At 39.8% G+C, this 26637-nt stretch overlaps 1 protein-coding gene across 2 annotated transcripts in view; it reads left to right on the top strand.

The window, feature by feature from the left end:
• Nucleotides 1–26637, top strand: part of EPHA4 (EPH receptor A4) — a 147882-nt gene that overhangs the window by 19740 nt on the left and 101505 nt on the right. The window contains exon 5 of one of the 2 annotated variants that reach the window (XM_054549896.2): nt 1670–5633. The exons of the other annotated variant lie outside the window; for it this stretch is intronic. Within the exon in view, the coding sequence (XP_054405871.1) occupies nt 1670–1761 (92 nt within the window). The 3' untranslated portion in view covers nt 1762–5633. Of the gene's footprint in view, nt 1–1669; nt 5634–26637 lie in introns of those variants that run through there. 2 annotated transcript variants of the gene reach the window in all.

The raw sequence follows: 26637 nt of genomic DNA, 5'->3' as shown, positions 1-26637 counted from the left end.
AATGCTCTGTACATGGTGTGTTCCCTGGTGTCATTAGTGGATGAGAAAATTCAGCTGCTTATCTGGCTCTTGTTTCTCAGGATGGATTTAAACAGACCCACACTTCTCAAAGGTGATCTTACTAACCTCTTCTTAATAAGTTACAGATCTCAAATTGCTCAAAATCCTTAAAATACCATTTGAAGTAAGTTGATTGATAATTGTCATTTCCCTTCCGTTTACAGATATTTTCTGCACCAGTACAAAGCTGTGGTACAGTTTCTTAATTACCCAGATAATCCTGTTTGCTTGTATTTTTAAACTATGAAGTGCTGGGTAATTATTCAATTCTTAATAGAAGGCAAATGGCAATGTAAACAATAATTAGGATGTTAGACAGACTAATGCGCTTCAAAGCAAATTGGATTTTTTTCATACTGTTCAGCATGAAGTCCCATAAAGCTAACAATTTAGAAGCAAGGCGAAAAAGGTTCCATGTTGTTCATATTTTATGACGTTATCTCTTTATGGCTTATTTCTGTGAATAGCAGTTTGCCCCAACGAAGCTGCCTGTGCCCAAGCCAAATGTTTCTGTAACAATCGCTTCCCTGCTGTTTGACATTTGGCTATGTTCTCCCAGGGCTCCAGATTGGGCCTTTGTCTGCTTCAGATCTGAGGGGTCAGAGGTTAACAGAATACTGATTTCCTCCCATAATACCATAGCAGGTAAATATGGGCCAACCTCATGATCAGTTAAGACTCGGCTCAGTTAGGAATGCTTTTTCTCTTGGGCTTTTGTCTTTAAGAACTTCCCTGATTTAAGACTTCACGTTTCCCAGCTATTGCTTTCCACAGTGGATTCTTCATTAGAATTGCAGCCGTCTCTTTTATGTGATTTCTTCCTTTAATAACCATTCACAACTAACAATATATCTCCAGAAATACCTGAGCTGAAAACTACGGGCAAATCATTGCTTTTGACGAATTAATTTTACAAACTGAATATGGTAATACTTTGCAATCTTTAGGCCCTCAATTATGTCTTGTAGTCTTATCCCTACTGTATGTTTCACTGATGAAATAATAAACTGATAACAAAGGCAGTAAACAAAGATACTTTTATAATGTGGCAATTCCCCAACCCCTCCTTTTTCTTGTCTAGCCTCATGATGTGTTGCCAGTTAGAGGTGCAATTAAATGAACAATCCGTTTTATTTTCCATTTTCATCACTTATGGAGAGGCCCAAGTATTCATCAATATCAATGTTATTAATGTTTTACATCAGTTTAATTATATCAGCCTTAATTTTTCTCCCATAGACTAATGTTACTCAATAGGTTGCATCTTAATTGGTTGTGATGCATTCACAGGCTTTAGACATTTAAAATACATTTCAAACTTTCAAATTTCTCGATCGAAATTCATCAATTAATTTTAGGACATCTTTTCACGTATTAGCTATCCTGTTTGTGTTTGGCCAGCCTCTCTTGCTTTGCACTGTGAACTTGAGGCTTGGATTCATTTGTTTTCAGATTTAAGTGTTTAAAAAAGACATCTCCACTTTGAAAAACAGTTTCCTTTTGAAGTGCCCAGCTTGGCAATGGCTGAAGCAGCCCCAGGCAAATTAACATGTTAAAAGAATGGATCAATACCTTTCTGGCTCCTTTACCCTCCTCGCTGTCTTCCAAGGGAGAAGAGTTTTGAAGAACCCTAGGAGGCCCTTGACAGAGGTGCCAGGAGGCTTCAAGAGGACTGTCAGTAGCCCAAGTGGGGAACATTGACAGCTTGATCTAGTGCCCAGACCGCTTCTCCGCTGGCCATTTGAAAATGGACGCAAGAGGAATTGACAGCTTCAGAAAAGCTTTAGCAGTTCATGTAATTATGGAGAGGATTAGAAGAAAAGTGTTGGGTGACATAAGAGATCAATACAAGGGCGCTAGTTGGCTGAATTCACCTTTAGCTGTTAGGGCACTCCATTTTGTAATATTTAGCCTGTGCTTAGAGAAGAATGTTTGATAGGCTTGTTTATTTTTTTTTAGGGGTTGTGTAAACCTATGCATAAGAAAAAGAAGACATAAGCAGCTGCTGGTTTTTGCGCGCGGACTTGTAGATAATTAACAATGTAATGCTTCCAGTCCTTAAGGTGCAAAGGTACTAATTAACTAATGGGAGAGATTGAGATTTCATTACTGTGTTCTTTAACCAGGTGCCAGCAAAGAAGTGCAGTTGAAAGTAATATTTGAATATTCAGGTTTCTTTTTCAAACTCTTTCTTTTAGAACTGCTTCTCTGTTTGTATCCTAGAGTTTCAAAATAGCACTGATAACCCTAAAACAAGGTAAGAGTGTGGTTGTTTTTGTAAGAAAAAAAAAAAACTCATGTTGATGGAAAAATGAAAACATCTTTGCATGAATGAAAATCATTTTTAAAAGATTTGGAATCAACCACTGAATGGTCTCAGATGATCTGACTTTTGGAAGTTTTCCTCCATAGGATAAAGAATGGTTAGTGTACTCAAATAAGCCCAAGTACCTAATTTATTCTAGCCTTCATACATGATTCTGGGATTCTCTTTTACAACATGTTGGAGTACAGCTATTTCAATAATGTTAAATGGTTACTGAATATGACAAGAATCCTACACTATAATTTCAGCAATTGTACTAAAACTTTTTAAAAAGCATTGTTAGATCTTCTTCTAGAGAAACATAAAATCTTTTACTAAAGAGAAGTAATGTTTTACCGTACGAAAATCATAACTTTTATTGCAACTTTGAAAACTAGACATACTAAAAAGAACTCCTCCCCAAAAAGGATTGTTGACTTCTACAAGACATAGTGATTAGAAAACACAACCCACTGAGTTTTTCCAATATTTTCAATTATATCTTCTAGCCGGTTATCACTGATCTACAGGAAAGCTATTGATTTTTGTATGTTTATCTTACATCCAATCGTCTTATTGAACTATCTTGTGAATACTAATAAGTTTTCAGTTAATTCTCCGGAGTTTTCTAGAGAGCAAATAGTTTCCATTGTAAACAATTATATATGTATTTTTCTCTTATTTAAAAAATTAAGCCTCTTACTTCTAACTTTTATGTTACAACATTGGTCAGAATTTTCAGACCAGTAATAAATAATAGGGTAGATTGTGAACATCCTTATGACCAATTTTAGTGGTTATAACTTAACTATAATATCAGATCTATTTTCTTAATATCATATTAATTTTTAAACACTTCTCAGAGAGAGTGAATGTTGAATTTTGTTAAGTTTACATATTTATCTTGGTTATGTTGCTTTTTTGGTTTGTTGTATTTTGTATTTATGAGATCTAATATATTAGTAGATTTTTTCTCGTGATAAACCATAAACTCTCTTTGCATTTGTAGGAAAAAGAAAAAAGCCTTATTAGATGACAGTGAATTTTGACAAATTCTTTTGAATTCAATTTGTTAATTGAAAACAATGATTAGGAGCCAGAACTTTGGAATACCAACTGAATTTTAATCTCAGCTCTGCCACTCACTATGTGACTATGGGCTAGTTAGTAAACTTTAGTAATTTGGCTTTCTCTTCTATAAAGTGGGAATAATGATACCTATTGCATGAGTATACTTAATGTTAAATAAGATAATATATCTAAGTCTCAACAAGGAAATGGTGCCTATTAAGTGTTCAGTAAGTGTCACAGTTTTTATTGTTTATTTTGAATTTCTAATAAATATCCATGTGATATTAATCTACATTCTCTCTCTCTCTCCTCCTTTCCTCAGCAAGTTTTGGTACTGTAATCGATTCATAAAATTAAAATAGTTTTACATTAAAAAATTAGCACTGTAGAATGTTAATGTGCATGAGAACTATCTTTTCTTTGCAAGTTTGAAAGATTCCACCATTAACACTGGCTCTGGACTGTGCACTTTGAATTGGGGCACTTTTCTCTATATTTACTAGACTTTAATAAAAAGTACAATAACCACAACAAAGAAACTATCTCTCAGACCTTGTTCAGTTGCTTTTCAAATCACATATGTAGATTTTCCAGCCCAATGTAGTGGATAAGTTCTTTGATTTGGTATCTTTTCAGCCTCTGTTGCCTTTATGGTGAACAGCAAAGATGACACATTGCTGTCATCCATAATTACATTATTGAAATTTCTCATTACTTGTGTAGTTTTTATTTGTTTGTTTGAGATGGAGTCTCACTCTGTTGCCCAGGCTGGTGCTATCTCGGCTCACTGCAACCTCCCCCTCCCTGGTTCAAGCAATTCCCCTGTCGCAGCCTCCCGAGCAGCTGGGATAACAGGCACATGCCACCATGCCTGGCTAATTTTCTTTTGTATTTTTAGTATAGATGGGGTTTCACCATATTGACCAGGCCGGTCTCGAACTCTTGACCTCAGGCAATCTGCCTGCCTCGGCCCCCCCAAAGTGCTGGGATTACAGGCGTGAGCCCCGTGAGCCACCGCACCCAGACTTGTGTAGATCTTAAACATGCGAATTAAAGGTAATGGGTTTGTTAAACTCAGTTAGTTCATAGGCATGGTAGAGCTTCTCTTTAATCAGGAGGCCTGGCTGCCAATGAGAATTCTGGTTGAGAAAATACTTAATATCCCATTAGGGGAAGCTACTTTTTACTGCAGAGTGAATGTGGATGCAGCCCCTCTGAGCTGTGGTGCTTTACTCTCCTTTTTATCGAGAGACAAACAGCCAGAGAGAGAGGGGAGAGTGAAAGTGAGAGCAAGAATGAGAGAGAGAGACTATGAAATAACTGTTTGGAGACACATCTGGTGCTCCTTAGATCAGCAACTTTGACACAGTAATTTGTAAATACTTTACATTGGTTTTGAGGATTGGCAAGTTTCATTTTTCACATAACCACACAAATTCTGTGGGCCACAGCAGGCAGGATGAAGACCAGAGGACAGACATTGACTGACTCAGTGTAAAGAAGAACTGTTTAGCATTTTGAACTAGGCAAGAGTAGAGTGTGATGCTTTTTGAGGCATATTTTTTGGATGTGTTCACACTGGCTGCATGACCCCAGGGTAGCTAACAGTGAAAGATTGGAGGTCCTATGTTTCTTACAAGGAGCACCACTGGCATTTTGGACAGGATGATTCTTCATTAAGTAAAACTCCATAAAGAATGGAGTTTTATAGGACTCCCAAGTGGCTGGGACTACAGGAGTTATAGAGAATTTAGTAGCCCTAGTAGTCCCTGAGCACTAAATCCCAGTGTTGTCCTCAGTCATTTTGACAAGCCAAAACCTGCCCTTGCATTTTGAAATGTCCTGGGATGGATGCTAATCTCAATTATGAACTTCTAGACTATGAGGTTACTATGAGGTTACTAAGATTCTAAGATAGTGTTGAGTACTCTAGGTATTTCATATATCCTTGGGTAGACAATCTAGGTCTAAGATCTTGTAACATAGAAAAGATGGAGAAGCTCTTCCAACATCCCAGCTAGCCATCTCTCTTTCTTATTTTTATTTTCCCTAAATCTAAGAGTACGTCATAACATTTCAAAATCAATATCATGTTTCCTCCATGTATTAGTCTGTTCTTATATTGCTATAAAGAAAGACCTGAGACTGGGTGATTTATTTAAAAAAAAAACAAAAACGTGGTTTAATTGTCTCATGGTTCTGCAGGCTGTACAGAAAGCTTGGCCTCAGCAACTGCTTGGTTTCTGGTGAGGCCTCAGGAAGATTTTACTCATGTCCCAAGGCAAAGGCGAACAGGCATTCACATGGTGAGAGTGGGAGCGAGAGAAAGACAACGTCCCAGACTCTTTTTTTTTTTTGAGACGGACTCTCGCTCTGTCGCCAGGCTGGAGTACAGTGGTGTGATCTGTGATCTTGGCTCACTGCAACCTCCACCTCCCCGGTTCAAGCGATTCCCCTGCCTCAGCCTCCCAAGTAGCTGGGACTACAGGCATGCGGCACCACGCCTGGCTAATTTGTCCCAGACCCTTTTAAACAACCAGATCTGTGTGAACTAACTGAGGGAGAACTCAGTCATCACCAAGAGGATGGTGCTAACCCATTCATGAAAGATCCGCCCCCATGATCTGATCACCTCCTACTGGGCCCCACCTCCAACACTGGGAATCACATTTCAACATGAGATTCGGAGGGAAGAAACATCCAAACTATATCACTCAATGAACACGAATTGAAGATAGGAAATATCTTTTGGAAGAAATTATTAACGTTTCACAAAAGCATCTGGAATGATGACCATCAGCCAAGTGCTCTACCAGTTTTAATTTATTTCATCCTTAAACAGCCTTGTAAGTCAGGTATTGTTATTATCCCCATTTTACACACAGAAAGGCCAGGGCACGAAATGATGGATGTGTTTGGCCATGTATACTACTTGACAATTTGAACCCAGATAGACTGGCTCCAGCTTACACACTTGAGAACTGTTAGAAAGAAACTTTTCCCCCAGTGCCTTGCATTCTTATATAAGGTGAGAAGAGTATTTAAAAATGCCTGAGTGATTGACTTGTTAAGAGTGCCCCGTAATTATTCTAAAATTTTTCAGATATTCACCTGCCAATGGGTGGCCCTTGTGTTATTTTGAATGGCCTTACAAAGAGCAAAATGCAGCTGCAAGGCTGGAGACCTTGTCAAAGGGTATATTACTGGGCAAATTATTCTTATTTTAACTCTGTATCACAGCAGAAACAGATGATCCCTTTTCTTTTCAACTTAAGTAATTGGGAAGTTACAAGCATAGACCCAACTTGAGAAAAGACAGAACATCATCTCATCTTAGCAGGAGGACAGCTTAACCAAATGAGAAGTTTTTGATTTCTCAAATGCTTCTGTAATAAATCTAGAGAGATTTAGAAGGAAAATCAATCTTAAAATGAGAGTGACCTTTTAATAATCTAAATGTTGGGTATGTGATTTTAAGCTGATTCAGGTAGAATATTTGTTAAACGTTTACAGAAAAAAACAATGGCAATGAACCAATTTGGAAAGCAATCCATTTATGTAATAAGAAGAAAAGGGAAAAAAGATGGAAGAAGCAATTGCTATTGGAGGTACTTGTCACTTCCTGTAGCATCCACAAGTACTTTCTCACCTTCCCCTGTTGTATTGCTACCTGTGGCTTTAGTGGAAATGACTCACCTTTCAGCTCAGTAGAGCTGTTATATCCTGAATTATGATAGCCACAAAAATTTGTCCCTTTTTTTTTTTTTCGCCCCTTAGCTATTCAGGGTCAGGTTTTCTGTTTCTTGTAACACAACCCTAATTAATACAGGAGGTCAGGCAGCATTATTTTAACATGCAGACTAGTTATCTATATACAAATATTTCACATATGAAACATGATGTTTGCCCAGGGTGAGTAGTTCTTTTTCCAAAAGATTTCTTTATAGTACTATAAACATTGGGGACATCTTAAGTGGTTTTTTATCCTCTTTTCTCAGAGGCAGAGGGAAAGCCTCTTCTAAGCCGTAGCTTAGTGAAGCAAAAAATCTCTCTGTATAGCCTTGGAGAATATTTAAGTGGGAAGGACCTTAGAAATCCTTTAGTTAGTTCATGCTTCTCACTTTACAGATGAGAAAACTGAGGCTTAAATTAATAAAGTATATAATAAATATCAGATGGGAAGAGGTAGAGGGGAAAAAAGGAAATAAAAAGGGAAATAAAAAAGGAAATAAAAAGGGAAAAAAGGAAATAAAAGAAAAATGAGTCTTGCTTTCTTGGTAGTGTTAAAGGTAGGATAAGCTCAGAAAACACATGGGCAGCTGAAGGCAAAGTTGCGTCTGTGTATCTTTGAAGGAGGCCTTAAGGAGTGAAGTCTCATATACCCAAACCTACTCCCAACTTTAGCCTTTGGAATTAGATCAAACTTGTTCCCTCACCACAATCACTGGGGTTTCAGCTGCCCCCTCCCCGATCCCCATATAGGCTTGAATGTCTGGATAGATCGTGTCTATGCCAGTACATTCTGAGGTCTCCATGCCTTTCCCTGAACTGTTGCTTTGCAAGAGTTCACAGTCTAAGATGGTGGGCAGACCTAGAAAAATGTAATACGTTATAACTAAGTTCAGGTAAAGCCCTGGGGGAGGGAAATGCTGAGTCCTGCTGGGGATGAGGTATAAGGGAAGGTTTTTGGAAAATTAAACAATATTGAACAGCAGTTGACTTTCAACTGTAAACATTTCCTAAGCATCTGCTCAGACAACGGAAAGGCAAAAATGCCTGACATGGCCTTTAAGTGTAGAATCTTGTGGATTAAGCAAGTGCGTTCCAGGTCAACAGAAGAGGGACACATTGTGTGCGGGTGGTGTGTGTATGTGAATGTGTGTACTGTGGGGAGCCCACCAATGGATACAGTGGCCATTGGGGTTTAGGGGATGAGTGAAAGGGAAAGCTGTAACTTCTAAGTTTTAGGCTTGATCTATTGGTGCATGGTTGGTTATTTCATCCTTAGTTTCAGAAAATCCTTGAGGAGGAGGTAATTTTTAAGAGATAGGGGTTTGGCATGGCAGGATAGAAGGTCAGTTTAATTTATCCTTGCTGAAAGTAGAATATATAAACGAGTGAGAGTACTGATCCAGGAAAGGAGGGTGGTCACCTTTTTTTTTGTTTGTTTGTTTGTTTTGAGACGGAGTCTCGCTTTGTCGCCCAGGCTGGAGTGCAGTGGCGGCCGATCTAGGCTCACTGCAAGCTCCGCCTCCCAGGTTCACGCCATTCTCCTGCCTCAGCCTCCTGAGTAGCTGGGACTACAGGCGCCCGCCACCGCGCCCGGCTAATTTTTTTGCATTTTTAGTAGAGACGGAGTTTCGCCGTGTTAGCCAGGAAGGTCTCGATCTCCCGACCTCGTGATCCGCCCACCTCGGCCTCCCAAAGTGCTGGGATTACAGGCGTGAGCCACCGCGCCAGGCCATACCTTTTTATTTGGTTTGCAATTCTGAATTTGACTTTGTAGAAAAGCAAGTTTTGAGAGGCTTTAGACTGATACCTTTGGGAGACTTATCAGTCACCTCAGGCTGGCATAACAAAAAATACAATACTACAGACTGGGAGGCTTAAACAACAGCAATTTATTTTCTCACAGTTCTGGAGGCTGAAGGCTTATGATCAAGGGTTCATCAGGGTTGGTTTTTAGTGAGGCCTCTTTCATGGCTTGTCGCAGGCTGCCTTCTCACTCTGTCCTCACGTGGTCATTTTTCTTTAGGGTAGAGTAGAGAGAGCAATCTCTGGGGTCTCTTCCTTTTCTTGTAAGGGTACTAGCCTTATCAGAGTAAGACCTCACCTTTATGATTTCATTTAGCTTTTATTCACTCCTCATAGGCTCTATCTCCAAATACAGTCACATTGTGGGGTTAGGGCTTCAACATATACATTTTGGAGGGGGGCTACAATTCATTCCCCCCACATTCATGTATTTCTTCTTTTTTCATAAAAGGTTGTGAACAAGCCTATAGCCTGCAGCGTGGTGGCCTGTAATCCCAGCACTTTGGGAGGCTGAGACAGGTGGATCACCTGAGGTCAGGAGTTCGAGACCAGCCTGGCCAACATGTTGAAACCCCGTCTCTACTAAAAATACAAAAATTAGCAGGGCATGATGGTGCGTGCCTGTAATCCCAGCTACTTGGGAGGCTGAGGCAGGAGAATTGCTTGAATCTGGGAGGTGGAAGTTGCAGTGAGCTGAAATAGTGCCATTGCACTCCAGCCTGGGTGATAGAGTGAGCCTCCATCTCAAAAAAATGTAAATAAATAAAAAATGAAAAAAATGAAAGGTTGTGAATATGTGGCAGATCTATAAGACTTAGCCTTTGTATCAAGGTTTCCGTGTTCACACCTGTGTGGGTTTCTTGTGATGACAGTGTAGCTTGGTACTATGATCTGAATATTTATGCCCCCCTCGAATTTATATGTTGAAATCTTAATCACCAAGGGGATGGTATTAGGAAGTAGGGCCTTTGGTTGGCGTTTAGGTCATGAGAGTGGAGCCCTCATGAATATGATTAATGTCCTTATAAAAGGGACCCCAGAGAGCTAGCTAGTCTCCTTTACCATGTCAGGATATAGCAAGAAGGCACTGTCTAGGAGCCAGAAATCGAGCCCTCATCAGACACTGACTTTGCTTTGATCTCGCACTTTCCAGCCTCCAGAACTGTGAAAAATAAATTTCTGCTATTTATAAGTTACCCAGTTTATGATATTTTATTATAGCAGCCCGAACAGATGAAGACATGTGGCATCCTAAAGCTTCCACCCCCGTGACCAGGACTTTTCTGGATGTGTGAATCTTGTAGAAGCCACTTTATCCTTCTAAGCCCTCGTATTCCTTGTTTGTGAAATGGAGATCATATTATATCTATCAATCATCTATGTGTTTTAGCTGATTAATATTTCACTAGACTTTAACATAATCAGATTTATTATTAATTGTACGGTGGTTTTATTGTGTGCATAGCTGCTAAGTATAGCATAGAAAGCCTTTCTTATTAAGGTATCTAAATATGGCTTAGAGCCACGTCAAAGGGAACTTATTAATCATAAGGTTATCAGGTTTAGTAAAAAATCACAAATTAATTTTGTATGTATAAAAATGTGGAATACAGGCAAATATAAAGATAGGCAAAATCATCTATAAGCTTACCACATAATGAGAGCCACACTTATTTTGCTTTTTATGCTTCCAGACTTTCTTTGATGTACACGTATACACACACCACAAAATGAGTTAGTGATCATGGAGCATGATCATAAAATCCTTTCAGATCAATAAATATAACTTCATAACATTATTTTTAATGGCTACGGAGTTTTCTGTTGCTTAAATGTACCACAATTTCTTCAACTATCCTCTATTGTTGGACATTTAAGATGCTTTCAGTTTGATGCTTTCAATAATGTTGCCCTTAATATCCTCGGCCAAAGTTTTAAAATGTAGCCTTAATTATTTCCAAATAATTGCCAAGTTGAAAAATATGCATTTTTTTTAAAAAGCTTCAGTACATACTGAAAAAGGCTGTTTTGAGACGCATGCTTCCTGAGCTTGAAACAAACATAACGAGAAAGAGCATACGTGTAGGATCATTACATGTTAATTTCCATGCAACACTCATTAATGAAATGAACTCCAAAGTGGAGGTAGTTTTACTCATTAGCACTTGCATGTGAGAAAACTTCTTTTAAAGTTTTACTTTCTCAAGGTTTTTTTGCCATCAAAGCCTTTCTTTTCATTCTAAAAAATCAATTAATTTTAACTCTTGTTTTAAACAAATGTAGGATTCTTTGGCTACATCTGTTGGCAGCTACCCTTTAACATAAAGGGTTATGTATTTTAGTCTCCTGATGCAAATTATCGCCTCTAACTCTACTGCAAGTTTTCCTTCCCCCTATTTCAGGAACATCATTGCTTTTGAAACCCAAAGCAAAACTCCCTTTCAAAAAGGCATTGTTAAAGTGAGCTTGATGAGGCTGATTGTTTTTATATAATGGCTTGGACACTGTTGTCTTACAATTTTACAGAATGCCTTTAGGGTTTCACCAACTGGAAAGGAAAATGACTTCATGGATGAAGTATGGACTTTAAAATATTTCCCCATACAGAACCAGGAGTTCAAATCCCTGTAGAGTTGCCTAATTCCCTTTCTTTATGAGTTCAATGCATTGATTGCTGTGTAATCAATTGTTTCTGTGACCTTGAAATTCATCTTGTTAGACTCCTGAGTTCTGTCACCTTGAAAGTGGGTCACCTAAATGCCTATACTACCAGTCCATAAACTTTTTTCCCAGCTGTTATTTATACACCATAGACTATTATTAATAATTATCCAGTTAAGTTTTGCACCTTCTTCTTAAAAAATTTTTTTGGCAAGTTATTTTTCCAATTGTTTGCACAGATTGTTGAACAATGCTTCACTCTTTCTTTCTCACCTTTTCCTAGTCCTTTTGCCTCTCCCTTCTTTCCTGCCTACTCTGACTCTGGTCTGGAGGACCTTGTCATTTAGAAACAGGGTAGACTTTCCAAGGTCAGTGAAACCAGGGATGTATTTTCTTGAAACTAAAGCATTCATTTTGCTTTCTGTAACTCTTCTCTTCAGCAATAAGAGTATAAAATCATATTATTTTTTGAATTTTTTTCTATTTATTTATGAAACAAATACTGTTTATTGTAGAACGTTTGGAAAATGCAGAGAAAGAAATGCTGCCGCATACAAAGTAAACCTGAAATGACATTTGGTAACATCTGGGTGCCTATTCCCTGTCTCATTGCTGTACATGCAATGTACAAAGTATAAATGCAATGTACAAAGTATAAAGAGTATTACTCTGTTTGGGTGGTGGTGCTCCCCTTTTCCTCTCTACTGCTGGTCCAGACCAAGGAAAGTGGTTTGTTGGTAACGTCAGAATCACCTACCTCGCTGGGTAAAGCGTTCATTTGCTGTTTTAGATTGCATTTCTGTTTTGCTTGGGATGAGTACTGTCATCTATATGCCTGTAGAGTTACAGCTTCCCACACACTTTATTGGCTCACAAACTGCCGCTACTCCTGTCTGCCTCGCCAGCTCAACATTCCAGTTCCCCATTAGGACTGGCACCTTCGGCTGTAACTCTGAAATCCTCTATGAATGAGCTCTTGCCATTCCCTTCCCTTAGGGTGCTGCACCCTGTTTCTCAATCCCACAGAATCTTGTTCTGAATCACCAGGAGCTTGAATTTGGCTTACTGATCTGACTCTAATATGGTACCTTCTTAGGGGATCCCCTAGCTGCTTCGGTTCTCTGCCCTCTGCCTAGATGTCCTGAGAGCTTGATGTCATCCCACATCAAGACTTAGTTCTCAGTCCAGGCAAGATGGCATATGCCTGTAATCCCAGCACTTTGAGAGGCTGAGATGTGATGATTGCTTAAATCCAGGAGTTCAAGGCCACCCTAAGCAACATAGCAAGACTTTGTCTCTACGGCATATAAAAAAGTAATTAGTGATGCGTGGTAGTGCATACCTGTGGTCCCAGCTACTCAGGAGGCTGAGGCGGGAGGCTCACCTGAACACAGGAGTTTGAGGTGGCAGTGAGCTATGACTGTGTCACTGCACTCCAGCCTGGAAGACAGAGTAAGACTCTTCTCCCCGCCATACCCTCAAAAAGAAAAAAAAAAAGACAGTTTTCCACAACATTTTGGACACTGACTTGGCCCTACATCAGTTTCTTTTAATGTAATCCCCCAAATTCCAGCTTCTTCCCATCTCCCTCTGTTGCCTATGTCAGTGAGGTTTCGACATGCCTGTACAGCTATCCCGTCAAAGATAAACAGTAAGGTCTATGTCATGGAAAGATGAGTCCTTAATAAAAGAGAGTCTTTAATAGAGGGAGTCCTTAATAAAAGAAGCTTCAGCTGTTACCCCTGGCTGGTTATCCAGTTGTAGGGACTGGAATAACTCCTGGTCACTTATAATTCTGAGATTATTACAGTTCAACAGTGATTGCCCTTCCTACTTCACAGGCAATGAAAAGTTTCTTACTATGTTCCCAGTCCCGTGCAGAGCATGACTTGGTACAGGTTTTGTGGTGTATTCATCTCTTGAAAAAGATTGTATCAGTACAAAAAGAGGGGAAAAAATGAGTTGATCAAAACTGGCGTATTTGATCATTTAAGTTGTATTGGCCAAATTATTTGTTACATAGTAATCCTGTTTCCTTCTATGAGATGGTATGACAACTGAAGACATGCTTTGATTCACTGGCTGCAGTGCAGACTAGTTGGGTGTTCATTTGTTTTGTTTTGCGTGTGGAAACTTAAGTAACCACAACAGCAGCAACTGGATATTTTTCTTTGAATAGAGAGAATTCATTGAATTAAATAAGAAAACTGGGCTGGGTGCGGTGGCTCGCGCCTGTAATCCCAGCATTTTGAGAGGATGAGACGGGCAGATCACTTGAGGTCAGGATTTCGAGACCAGCCTAGCCAACATGGTGAAACTCCATCTCTACTAAAAATACAAAAAGTAGCTGGGCATGGTGGCACACACCTGTAATTCCAGCTACTCGGGAGTCTGTGGGGAGAGGATTGCTTGAACCCAGGAGGCAAAAGTTGCAGTGAGTGGAGATCGTCGTATATTGCACTCCAGCCTGGGCACCAGAGTGAGACTCAATCTCAAAAAAACACAAAAAGAAAAAAGAAAACTGGCTTGTAAAGATGCACAAGTGCCAAGTGCCAATAAATGAGTGTACCAACACATCTCCCTTCTTCTATCTGCTCCCCTCCTCCACACCCTTCCAGCCTTCATTGTACTGGGGGATTACGAGTCTTCCTAAATCTGAGTGTTGATCCTGTGATCACTCCTACTCTGAAACCACCACTGGCTTTTAAATACTAGTTCTTACTTCTATCACTATTACTCCTGTGACTACTCCGTATTACTGGGGCCCTGTGCCAAAGCTCTAACGTCGGTGAGAGGAGTTTACACTGTATTTTAGGATAGGTCTCCAAGCTCTTTCTTCAAAGCTCCTTCACTGCTCTAAGAATCTAGCTGCTGTGCCTTTTTCTACACAATTTACCCTGCCCCAAAGGCCCTCCTGCTGGTCACAATTTTGCACATTCCACAAGTTTCTGCAGAAGCATCATTTTTTTCTTCTCTCTTCTAACTCCCACCAGCATTTTGATTGCATTCCTTCATGTCGCTTATACTGTGTAATGCCGTCTTATCGGACTTTTTAGGGCACAGAGTACAGTATTACTCAGTGGGTAAATGTTCTGCCACTTATTAGCTGTTTGACTTCAGGCAAATGAATTATTTTTCTCTGTACTTGGTTTTCTCATATGTAAAATGCAAGTAGTAATAGTACCTACAACATCAGCTTGTCGTCATAAGTAAATACGTGAAACACACATGAACCGTGGCTGGGACGCAGGAACCCCACAATCAATATCAGCGCTTACTCCTACTCCTGCTACTGCTGCTACTACTCCTGGATTGTCATGGCCCTGTGTCAGGGCCTTGAACTTGGTAAAAGGAGTGTAGGCTGGGCTCTAGACCCCACTTTCCCCTTCAGCTGGTTACTCTTGTTCAGTGAACAACCTGTACAACTATATATGGTAGTTCTGTACCAGAATCTATGCATTTCCCAGGCTAAGTCTGTATTTATCTTTGCATTCACTATAGCACCTAAAACAATACATTACATAGAGTGCTATTCAGTCCTTGCACACCACATGCGATCATTGAAATGAACAAAGAAACAAATGTAAAAAGGAAAATGTAAAAATGTCAATATGGTTTTATTTGTAAGCAGCCCATTGATTTTTGAAGCATACTCACCGAATACATCATGTATTTTCAGTGAGAAAGCAGTATTTGTCACCATCTTGTTACAATACTAGAAATGTCATAAATTTAAAGAGTAATTGAGTCTGAATTTTCTGCAGGTTTATTTACTAGATCAAAGAGTGACTTCAACTTTCAGTGCTTATTTTATTTGCCAGCATAAACTTACAGGTTCAGTCAAATGCCAAGAAAATAAGTTAATAATCTAAATTATGCAGATTCTCTTTCTTTTGGGGGAGAAAAAAAGAGAGAGCTTTGAGTTTTTATCTCACTTCAGCAAATCCAACTGACTATAATAGTAAGAATAAAACTCTAGCAATTAATCTAATAGCTCTAGGCTGCTAATCGTTCCAGAAAAGTGACATTACCCAGAATATACTAGTTACTCTTATTGCATGTCATTGATATATAATTCAATTGATTTTCACATTTTTTACACTCCAAAATGAAATACAACTTTTGTCATGTCACCAGATTGGAATTCGTTGACAATACATTAACATGCCAAAAATAATATTACACACAAGAAAAATGTAGAAATAAATTACAGGTAGAGCAGTATCCCTAAGGAGATTTTCATTTGTGTCCTATAACAGAAGACTTATAACCCTACTCATACATCTGTTTCATCCCAGTATGTTTTAGGCTCTTCGTTCAATTCAATAAATTACTCATTTTGCTACACACTCAGCACTGTGTCAGTTTTGCTGGGCAGTATACTTACACAAGAGTCTGTATAATTCTAAAGTATGACCCCCCTTTTGTTTCAGCAAACAAATACAGAGACTTTCATGCAAATGAATCCTTGAAAAAGACAGTCTGGATAACTGTAAGGCTGCCACAACTTTTGTGGAAATGTTTTGGAATTGTCTTCTTCAAAATGTCTGGGACCTTCTTTTTATTGATGATCTCTTTCTCCTCCTTCGTCGTCGTCATCTTCGTCTTTCTTCTTCCTTCTTCTTCTTCTTTTCGATGGCATCTCACTCTATTGCCTAGGCTAGAGTGCAATGGCACCATCAGAGCTCATTGCAGCCTCGAACTCTTAGGTTCAAATGATCCTCCTGCCTCAGCCTCCTGAGTAGCTAGGGCTACAGGTGTGCACCACTGCACCTTGCTAAATTTTTAATTTTTTGTAGAGATGGGTGGTCTAATTTTGTGGCCCTGGCTAGTCCTGAACTCCTGGCTTCAAGCACTGTTTCCCTCCTTGGCCTCCCAAAGTGCTTGCATTACAGGTGTGAGCCGCAGGGCCAGGCCTGGGGCCTTCTTTTTAAATGTGCTTAGTTCTGAACAATTTTGTCCCTTAAAGTGGATTTAATTTTTGGAAATCAAATAATTCACTGACCAGGCTATTGATAAATGAGATCAGCCATACTGGGTAATATTGGGTTTTACTCAAGAACAATAAGTGATTGCAAAGTAACAGACTATTTTTAGGAGTGACTTTTAACTTGCTTTGAGTGTACCTTCAAGAGAAGTATTTGGAGCACTGAGAACATAAGTGGAAGAAGAATGTGGAAGATCTCCAGCATCCTTGGATTTAGCTGTCAATCACAATGCTACTTCCATGAAAGAAGGCTTTGTTTGTTGGGCCTTGCTTGTTTTTTGCAGGACTCTCAGAGCCTAAGACTGAGCCTGACACATAGTTGTTATTGAAAGGAATGAATGAATGGATTAAATGCAACAGTTCACAAATGCATTCAAAGTGCCATGGCATAGAGATTTCTCTCTCTCTGTTTTAGCCTTTATGGCATTAACTTAAAATAATTTATGTTAAGGTCGCTGTGTATTTACCTGATGAGGACTTGGCTTTGTGCTAAGCACTTTATTTTCAGTATTTCATTGTGTCACCACAACTTGGTGAAATAGTGACTGTCATTATCCTCTTTTCATAGATGAGGAAACTAAAGCCCAGAGAAGCTAAGCAGCTTGCCCAAAGTCACACAGCTAATAGGTGAGGAGTCTGGATTCAACCTGCAAAGTCTGGCCACTGACCAAGCCTTCACCCTTAACTACAAATCTGGGCTGCTTTTCAGCACATCTTTGTTGTCCTGATTTGGTCATATTCTCACATTATGTTTCAATCATTCTAAACTGGGGATATAATAACCCCCTTTGAGAGACAAGAGAATTGACCAAAGTACATTGTTTAGAGGGATTTTCTGAAGAATGACTTCATGGATGAAGCATGGACTTATTATTACCTCCTTATAGCTTCTGTCTCCAAATATAATCACATTGGGGGCTAGGTCTCAATTATTGGGAATTAATGAGGATTTGGAGAAACGTCTTTCAAGAATATCAGGGTCTAGTGCAGAGCATCCTAAGGCTGGTAATCTGGAGGGCAGCCTTCAGTGAGCAGGTACGCACTCTAGTACAGGGATTAAAAACCATTTCTCATTTAAAGCCCACGTTTCCAAAAGGCCTATAATCTTTAGAGGAATACAATACAAGAGGGTGAGAGACTGTTTCTAATTTTTATTCTGAATAATTATCTGATCTGATCATGGACAAGTTCCTTAGGCTGCCACATTAGTTTCCTCATCTAGAAAATAGCTAACTGGACAAGGTCATCCACAGGGTGCCTGGTAGCTCTTAAGTGACAAAATGAGTGATACGATAAAGTGCTCTTTTGCCAAAGATAAGAAGGACTATCTTTGTTGACAGTTATCTGGAAAGGCTTCCAAGAAGAGGAACTTGGTAAACTGTAGTTAAATAAAGCTGGTAAAAGAGGAATGAATATCCCTTGAGCCAAGAACAGGAGTTAGCTGCCACACCCTGGGGTTGAAGAGACTGGGTAGGTAGGTGGAGCTGAGTTTTGAAAGATTTTTGAAGAGCAGGGGAAGAGTTTGGTCTCTACCCCTGGCTCATTCATCAGATATTTCTTGATTGCCATCTATCTTCCAGCCATTGAGAGCCACTGATCATGTAAGATTCTTTCCCTACCAGAGTTGGGAAAGATATTTCATCCAACCAAAGGGAATGTGCCCTTGATATGAAGATTTGTAATGTTTACCAAAAAATCTTTGTTCTACCACTTTAGGCATAGAAGAAGAAGATAAGAAAAGCTTCACAGTAAAGTTGACTTGCAGGTTATATTTAAAGGATGATTGGCTTTATTTGAACAAAAGGAGAAAATAGCAAATCAGTTGTTTGAAGAGGAAAAAACAGAAAAAAAGAAGTGCCTTTGATTTGGCATGATTGATGCTTTATTGCTTTGTAGATAGGTAGTTTAGGGCATTGGACAAGAGATGATAATGTTTATTTAGATTTGGGATTTGGGACTGTTCTAGAAAGTCAATATATGGTTGTTACTTTTAGTAGCTGTAAGAATGGCATAAGATAACTTAGTGGAAGGTGAATGCTTTCTGAGCTTTTCTGTCTGATGATGAACCCTAGTGGTTGCAAAAATGAGTTTATACATTAGAATCATTTGAGGTACTGATTACAAATGTACACTTTTAACATCAAGCCCCAAGACTTTGGAGTTTGGAGTCTGTGATCTGAATTTTTCACAAGCTCCTAGGTGGTTCTGATTAATTTAGGTTGAGGAATAGCGTTTTGGAAGCCACAGGTAAACTTGTGTATTGCCCACACCACTAAGGCTGACTCTGGATAACACTGAGTTGAAAGTGATTTCCAGGTCCCCTTGCTAAGTAAAAGATCCAAGAGAGATAATAGTGCTGCTTATTTCTTTTTAACTTGATAAGATTGAAAAGGTCTGTGGATCCAATAGCGATAGAGAGATAATAGTGCTGCTTATTTCTTTTTAACTTGATAAGATCGAAAAGGTCTGTGGATCCAATAGTGATGGAGAAAGTGCAGAACCTGCACCCCGAATTGCCGATGAATTTAATCCCAGACAGCTAGAAATTAGCCAGTAGCACATATGCTTAGATTGGATGCTGTGAATATATGCTTTCTGGTCAACAAAAAAGTTAAATCATGTAGATGCTCAAGTGAAGAGCACCTCTGTCTACTGGAAAGGGTTGAGTTATTTACCTTTTTTCCCCTAGAAACTGTTTCTTGAGGTGGAAAAGCAACTGGAAGTACAACTACACAGAACTGAAAGGCTATTCAGTTTGATTATGGGCATAAAATTAAATTTTCAGCTAAATGTGACAGCCCTGGTAGAACAAAGAAGAACCAATCAAAAAGTTATTGACTATTGAGACTTTTAGACAGAGCTAACAAATTGACCATGAGTTCCAGGGGTAATCACAGCCTGGAAGTTGCTTATTCTCTTTCTTCTAAAAGGTGGGGAAATTCACACAACCACAGCCACTGTAGCCAGGCCAGGGAAGAAGGCCAATTTAGGCATTTACCAGCATGTGCAAGATGCAGATTTTCATCTGAGGGGTGAGACCCTTTCTAGGTGCCTGTGTTAGAACTTGGAGCACTTGCAGGTAATGAGAACACATTCTAATACAAGAAAAACCTATTTAGGGCAGTACTGGATGGGATTAGCCAAGAAGATCCACAGATCAAAATAGAATCCAGGGCAGAAACAGAGCAGACAAATTTTCCAGAGCCACTTATGGGTAACTGGAACACCAATGATTTACTAATTACAGGCATGTTTTTGCACAAATTCATTTTTTAGTAAACAAGATATGCTTTATGCTACTTGCAGGCCATTCTTTAATCATTCTTTTGGGAATCCTTATAAAGACATCAGTTAAAAATCCCATCTGTTATCCTTCAAGAGAAGTAGTTGGCATGATTTTTGAAACTGAGTCCCTGCCTACCTAGATTCAACAGATTAAATATGAATTATCAGTGGATAATTACCTAGGGCTGTTCTTATATGCATATTTTATTTCCTTAAGTGTGAAGCACATGGAGTGTCACGCAGATGTGGGAAAAGGTAACTCACAAGGATCTTATGCCCAGAACTCTTCTAGTAGGGCGCTGCTGGCTCTTCCAGTATGCACCCAAGGTGGCAAAGAGTCTGCCTGTCAATGGTATCCAGAAGTGAGAGTGGGATAGCCCTGGAGAAGGTTGTTTGGATTTTCATAAGGGAGAGATTCTCTCTCTGATCTTTATAATCTGAATCCTACCCTCACAGGCTTTTTTTTTTTTTTTTTTTTTTTTTTTTTTTTTTTTTTTTTTGTTTGACACTAGTCACAAAATTAACAGTCAGGATGCTTTTGAAATCAGAACAATTTCCCTGGAGGAGGCACAGCCCCCGGTACTATCATTATTATATATGTTTTGAAACTCCATAGACTGGAACTCATTCAGCGTGCTATAATCTGTGTGTTTAGAAGCTGTATTGACTTTAGGAGTCACACAGATGGGTGTAGACCCGTGTTTCAACATTTTTCTTTCAGGGACACACCTTTGAAATTCTGCTTGGAACATATCAGCTTCCTCCTCCCTCCGAGTCATCAGCCACCTCAGTGAACTGCACATCTGCATCCTTTATTGATACATACGGGGGGCAGGGGTGAGGGTGGTTACTGCCACTGCCTCTGTTTTCTCATTCAAATATTAGCAAAGGTCCACAAACAGAAATAGAGAAACTAGATTAAAGAGGACAGATTGTATTTATGGTGGGCTGTAACACATCTTGATCAACAACAACAACAAAAAAGTTTTTGGAGCTATGGAGCTGCCTGATGGTAGGATAAATACTGGGTTTATTATAATGCATGTACATTGTTCAATGTAACTTTCCCATCATTTTTATGCCAAAGTCATATGTATGGTTCAGATGAAATGTAACTGGCAATTTTTCATTGTTGTTGTTCTTTATTTACCTTTCTCTTTTAATCATCTCCCTGTTCCAACTCTCGACAAATCACCCCCAAAAGCCAGTCATTAAACACAAGTGAGTTCAAAGAGCCAAGGCAAGTCTGCCCAAGAGTGGCCGACTCCCCCTACAGAAGGCCAAGTCTGCCAATTGCGGTCTTCGCTCAGAGCCTGGTAGTAAAACCGCTGAGAATAAGGTGGTTTCAGAGGCAAACAGTCACCTGGCCCAGAGGCCTTCTGCAATGGAGCCCCCTCAAAAGGGCTAGGCTATGTGAGAAGTGGTGGGCGTTGGCCGTGTCAAACAGCTCCTTCCAATAGGCATCCAGGAACTGAGTGGTGTGCACCCCTTAGGAGGTCAAGCCTAAGGCACCAGCTACAGACAAGGTGCCCAGATGGCAGAATGCAGCCCCTGGCCCGGCCAAGGCTGTGTGGATGTATAACACACAATTTTGACATGACCGTGTTGACTTTCACTCTGGTCTTCTGGGTTCTAAAATGTTGGTTCCTTAAGCAGGAACTAAAAGTTAATATCTGCCCTTGTGATGACTAGGAATTTGGTTAATTTATGTGCCTGCTTAGCAAATTAAAATGGCCAGTAATCAGAACTAGAATGTTAAATCTCAACTGATCTGAGTTTTTCTCATCTTTTGATAGAATAAATTGAACTATCTGGCCGGGCACAGCGACTCACACCTGTCATCCCAGCAGTTTGGGAGGCCAAGGCGGTCAGATTACCTGAGTTCAAGAGTTTGAGACCAGTCTGGCCATTATGGTGAAACCCCGTCTCTACTAAACATACAAAAATTAGCCACACATGGCAGCACGTGCCTATAATCCCAGCTACTCTGGAGGCTGAGGCAGGAGAATTGCTTGAACCTGGAGGCAGAGCTTGCAGTGAGCCGAGATCACGCCACTGCACTTCAGCCTGGGTGACAGAGTGAGACCCTGTCTCAAAAAAAAATAAATTGAAATATCTGTGTGACAATTGCCTGGTGTTTGAAATTCCCCTTTTCAAATATCCCAGCATATTTGGTTTGTCTCAGTGAGTTCTCCTTTGAAAGAGCACTGGCTACTACCTTGGTAAAATAAAGAGGTCAGTGATGGGGTTGCAGGTCCTTGTTCTTGACACGTTTTCCTTGGGAAATTCAGTACAAGGTATTTCCTCTCTCATTCAATCGTCCCTTTGGTCAGCAAACATTTGTCTTTAAAGAGTCTCACCTTCTCTGAGAAGAAAATCATGGCCTTTGCACAAAAACAAGAAGATTCTATTTAGATTCGAATAACTAATGTAAACAATAAAAATAAAATAGACATTTACATAAAGTATTTTATCTATATCTAGATACACAGAAATTATTTATGCCGAATATACGAATGAGACAGATAGATAAGTGTAACTGTTTTTATCCTATTTATATTGGCTTTGTTCTTCAAAGAAAAAAAAAAAGCTTTTTAGATACTACACCAATGAAGAAAAAGGTATCATCTAGAATCAGCCCTGAGATAAAAAACAAGTGTGCTTATTTATGTAGGAAGTAGCTTTGCATACTTTTCCTTTCTGTTATGGTTCACTCTTGAATTAAACTGTCTTTTATTTTTCTACTTCCATTTGTGATTACTATGAAATTTCTGCCTAAGGGCTGCCAGGAATTTTGTAAAAATTAAACAATGCAAAATTCTTTGAAAGAGGATTTTGAGTCCCAGGCATGCTGACTTTTTAAGCTCAAAAAGTACGCATGGCTTTTGCAAGCAGAAGCAGGTCCTAATGCTTTGAAGAATGTAAAATATAATCAGTATTTCGGAGGCATTGAGGTGGTTAATCTATTAATCTATACTAGGGTAATAAACCTACCAGTATAAACATCTGCTGACTAGAATTTGGAGTTCTCACCTTACCTTAGAGAGAAAGTTTAACCTAATTCTGCAGTTTCAATACTAATCATGGGTTAGATTTTTTTCGTTGTAGATCTCACTTGTCCTTGCTTTCTTGAGTAGTCTTAGAGCGTATTTGTTTGCTGCAATTAAAGCAGCCGTAGTCTGATTATTTTCTTAACTTGATTGTAACTGGGTACACTTGGCTGATCATGTGACACTCTAAATTAGCTGTTATAAGTTAATTCTCAGGCCTTTGAGGTGTCAACTCTGTCCTCAGCCACTTAGAGCTAATATTTGAGGGACCTCCAGGGTACTTGGAGGGGGAGGTGGTGGTGCTTAAAGAATCCCATTTGCCCACAGCACAATGGAGTAGTGCGATCTGGGCTGAGTGTAGGATGTGCTGATTTTTGGACTGAAAAACACTGACCTCCTGCAGACCACAATGTCCTGCTGTGATTCTTCCCTTGTTTGAGGCAGGGCTACAGATACACTCCATGGAGCCAGAGAACAGAGTTCCCTGTGTCCCCCAAACCCAAATCATACACCCAAAGCCCTCAGCCCTCAGATTTAAGAATTCCTAGCCTAGTAGCTTTTTCGGGTGGTTTCTCTGCTCCCAAGAAAGATGTCCAGAAGGTCCATGGGCCCCCAGTCCCCCCACTTCTTGCAGGGTGCTGCCCTGTGGCAGAGCCACCTCTAGCTTCATGCCTGCTGCAGGGATTCACCCAGCCCTAAGTCCTCCACCCCGTTGCCGGTTTGCTCCGTTCTAGAATTTGCTTCCTACTGTGCGCAAATGTTCCATGTTAGAGAGTGGTAACTGCCATCTCTATAATGGTTAATGTCGAACATGACTGCAGATGAAAGTAACAGTGTGATCATATCCTTTCTCTTCCTGTTCTGTGGCATGAGTCAGTCTCCTTGCCTTAATGTTTATACAGATCCTTAATAACAAAAAACAGCTGATGGCTACTTGCTGAGACATGTACAATAAGGAAAGAAATTACATCGTAAAAGATTTGGGCTTTGTCCCAATTTTTTTTTTAAGAGGAAAAAAAAAGCAAGGAGAGGGAACCTTGTTCTAATAGCCAGTTTGTGCAACAATGTTCCTTTTTTCAAATCTAATGAGGTCTGATCCCCACAAGTATTATGATTTATTACCTGCCCCTACTGGACTGTTTGCGTTGGGTGTTTATTATTTGGATATTCGGTTAACATAACACTTGAAATAATTTCACTTTCTGAATCTGCTTTTCTCTCTTTTTCTTGGGTGGTTTTGTGGTAGGTCGGACATCCTCAGATGAAAATACTCACAAGAGAGCCCTTTTTCTGTTATCAGTGTTCTGTCTTCACATCCAGGAAAATATACTCATGGGTTTCCTCAAATGTAGGGGGAAAAAAAAGTTGTTTGCTTTGTGTCTAAAAGCTTCATGGTGTCACACCTAGAAACCCTCAGTGTTGCAGACTGGTGCTCCATTGTCAGCAACGTTGCAGAAACTGTTGTACTAAAGCTACTACAGTGAGCGAGCTTATGCCCTTCAACGTTGTCTCAAATTTTGTTTTTAAGTCCAGGCGTAAAGATAACATGTGATGATGACCTCTCCATTTATTTGGAGTCACAGATTTGATACCGGAGGATCTCAAAGCATTAGGTCAAAATAATTAGCTCTGTCTGTAGAATAATCAACTCCCTCTCTGCCTGGATGCAACGGATTTGTAAACTCATTTTAAAAGCTAGGCGTTTCCATTGGTACAAGTCAGCGTGTTTAGGTGTGGAGAGAGTTGGCAGCCTGCAGGGAGGGGAGGCTGTTTCCCAGATGTCACAATTCCTGGTGGAGAGAGGAAACTGTCTACTCAGTTTCCCTCCTGCGCTTTGTGAATGGTGACCGCCCCTTCTCCCAGCCTCTCCAGCCTTCCTCAAGGTGGGGCAAAACCAGCCCCCTGCAGCAAAGTCCCTTTCCTTCCTTCCTCTGGAGACCTGGAATTTTTCAGTGCTTTCACTACTGAACATTTCTGAAATCTTTTCTTTTTTTTTTTTTCTGATGTCAAGCAACAGTGTCATGTATGTAAATTATAGAAAATTTAGAAAGAATAGACTATTGCAGTAAAGGAAACCATGCACAATCCTCTTACTCATGGAAAACATCTATTACTATATTGTATGTACTCTTGGAGTGTTTTTTAAAAATTTTCTTTAAAACCTTTTTTGGCATATCCATAGTTTTTTTTTTTTTTTAATGATCCATGCATTTGATGTATTTGAGACCTGTAAATGCCACTTTGATCTTTATCTGGTTGTGTTAGAGAGTATGTCGGACAGAGGATAAGAGCATGCCTTTAGTTGTGTGGGCCATTTATTTATTTGAAATCTGGACTGTAGCCTATTTGGTGATGGCACAGGAGAGCATGGAACCCAGAAGCCAAGGCTAAAAAATGTACAGAAGTGGCATCAGAGGATGGGGAAATGGTGTCAAGGAAGTAGCATAGGATCTAGAATCAGAAAAGCCAGTTTCTGCTCCTACTGGCTGGGTAATCTCCCTGAAACTCAGTTTCCTAATGTGGGAAAAAGGAGAACTCCTACCTTACCGGGTTGTGTTGATGATTCAGTTAATTAAATGAGGTACTGTTTAGGAAAATGCTTTATAAACAAGCACTGCAAGACTCAGATAATAATATTATAATGAAAAAGTTGTTCAGACTTGGCTGTGGTGATTCAAAGGGAATAAGATTAAGGTGAGCAGTTGGTGGCTGGGATTTATAGCCTTATGTACATGAGCAGAGAAGACGTTGAATTGGCTACTCGAATTTTGTTGTTATTGTTGTTGCTGATGCATCTAATGGTTAATATACACTTCCTGTTTAAATGGTTACTGAGGGAGGCAGCGTAGCAAGGCTAGTATTTGCTATTTTATGCTGGTCACCCTGTCTTCTTGAGTCTGTGTATTTTTTACTCAATGAGTTCATTCTCCCGCAATGCTAATATGTTTGCTCTTTCACCTAAGAAACGCTTATCAGACTTTTACTATGGATTACAGGCCTTTGTATCAGGAATCTTGCTGCATTTACACAAGAGAGAATGAGACAGGCATAACTGTGTTTTAAACAACAGATAAGGTTTGTCCTCTGTGTGCACAGAGAAGGAAGGGGAAGGGAAATGGTGGGGTGGGGGGTGGTTAGGTAGGGGTGGGGCCTGGGAAAGATGTATAAACACTTCTAACTTGTGAAAGAATGTCTTTGTCTCTGCTCATGAGCCTCAGAAATTGGGGAAATATTAAAAGGAGGGGTTTGCAGTGAGCTCTGGAGTCAGATTGCCTTGGACTCCACCCTGCTCCGCCAGTTCCTTAGCCATGTGACAGATAAGTTCCCTCATCTCTTTGTTCCTCAATTTCCTCTTCTGTAAAATGGTAATAATAATACAATGCACCTCATCAGGCTATTGTGAGATAAATATAAACCGCTGATATCTTCAGAACTGATCCAGGCCAATGTTATGTTGAATCCTTATGAAGGATTTGAGAAGGTGGCCCTGAGGAAGCAAAGACACCCCCTCTTGCCCCATTGTCTGTAACTGCCCAGTGTCAGGCAGACCACAGTGGACCTCCCCGGTTGCTGGGGCTGGGGCCTCCATACTGAGCTGTAAATGACCAGGTGACAATGAGAGTGGACTCTCAGTGGGCCTCACCACAGGAGCCTCTGTCTTATGGGGCTGAATCATTGTCCTG

This window comes from Pongo abelii, chromosome 11 (genome assembly GCF_028885655.2).
Source record: "Pongo abelii isolate AG06213 chromosome 11, NHGRI_mPonAbe1-v2.0_pri, whole genome shotgun sequence".
Classification (NCBI taxonomy): Eukaryota; Metazoa; Chordata; class Mammalia; order Primates; family Hominidae; genus Pongo; species Pongo abelii.
The sequence above is the reverse complement of the archived record's forward strand: the minus strand, read 5'-3'. Positions and strand labels throughout refer to the sequence as shown.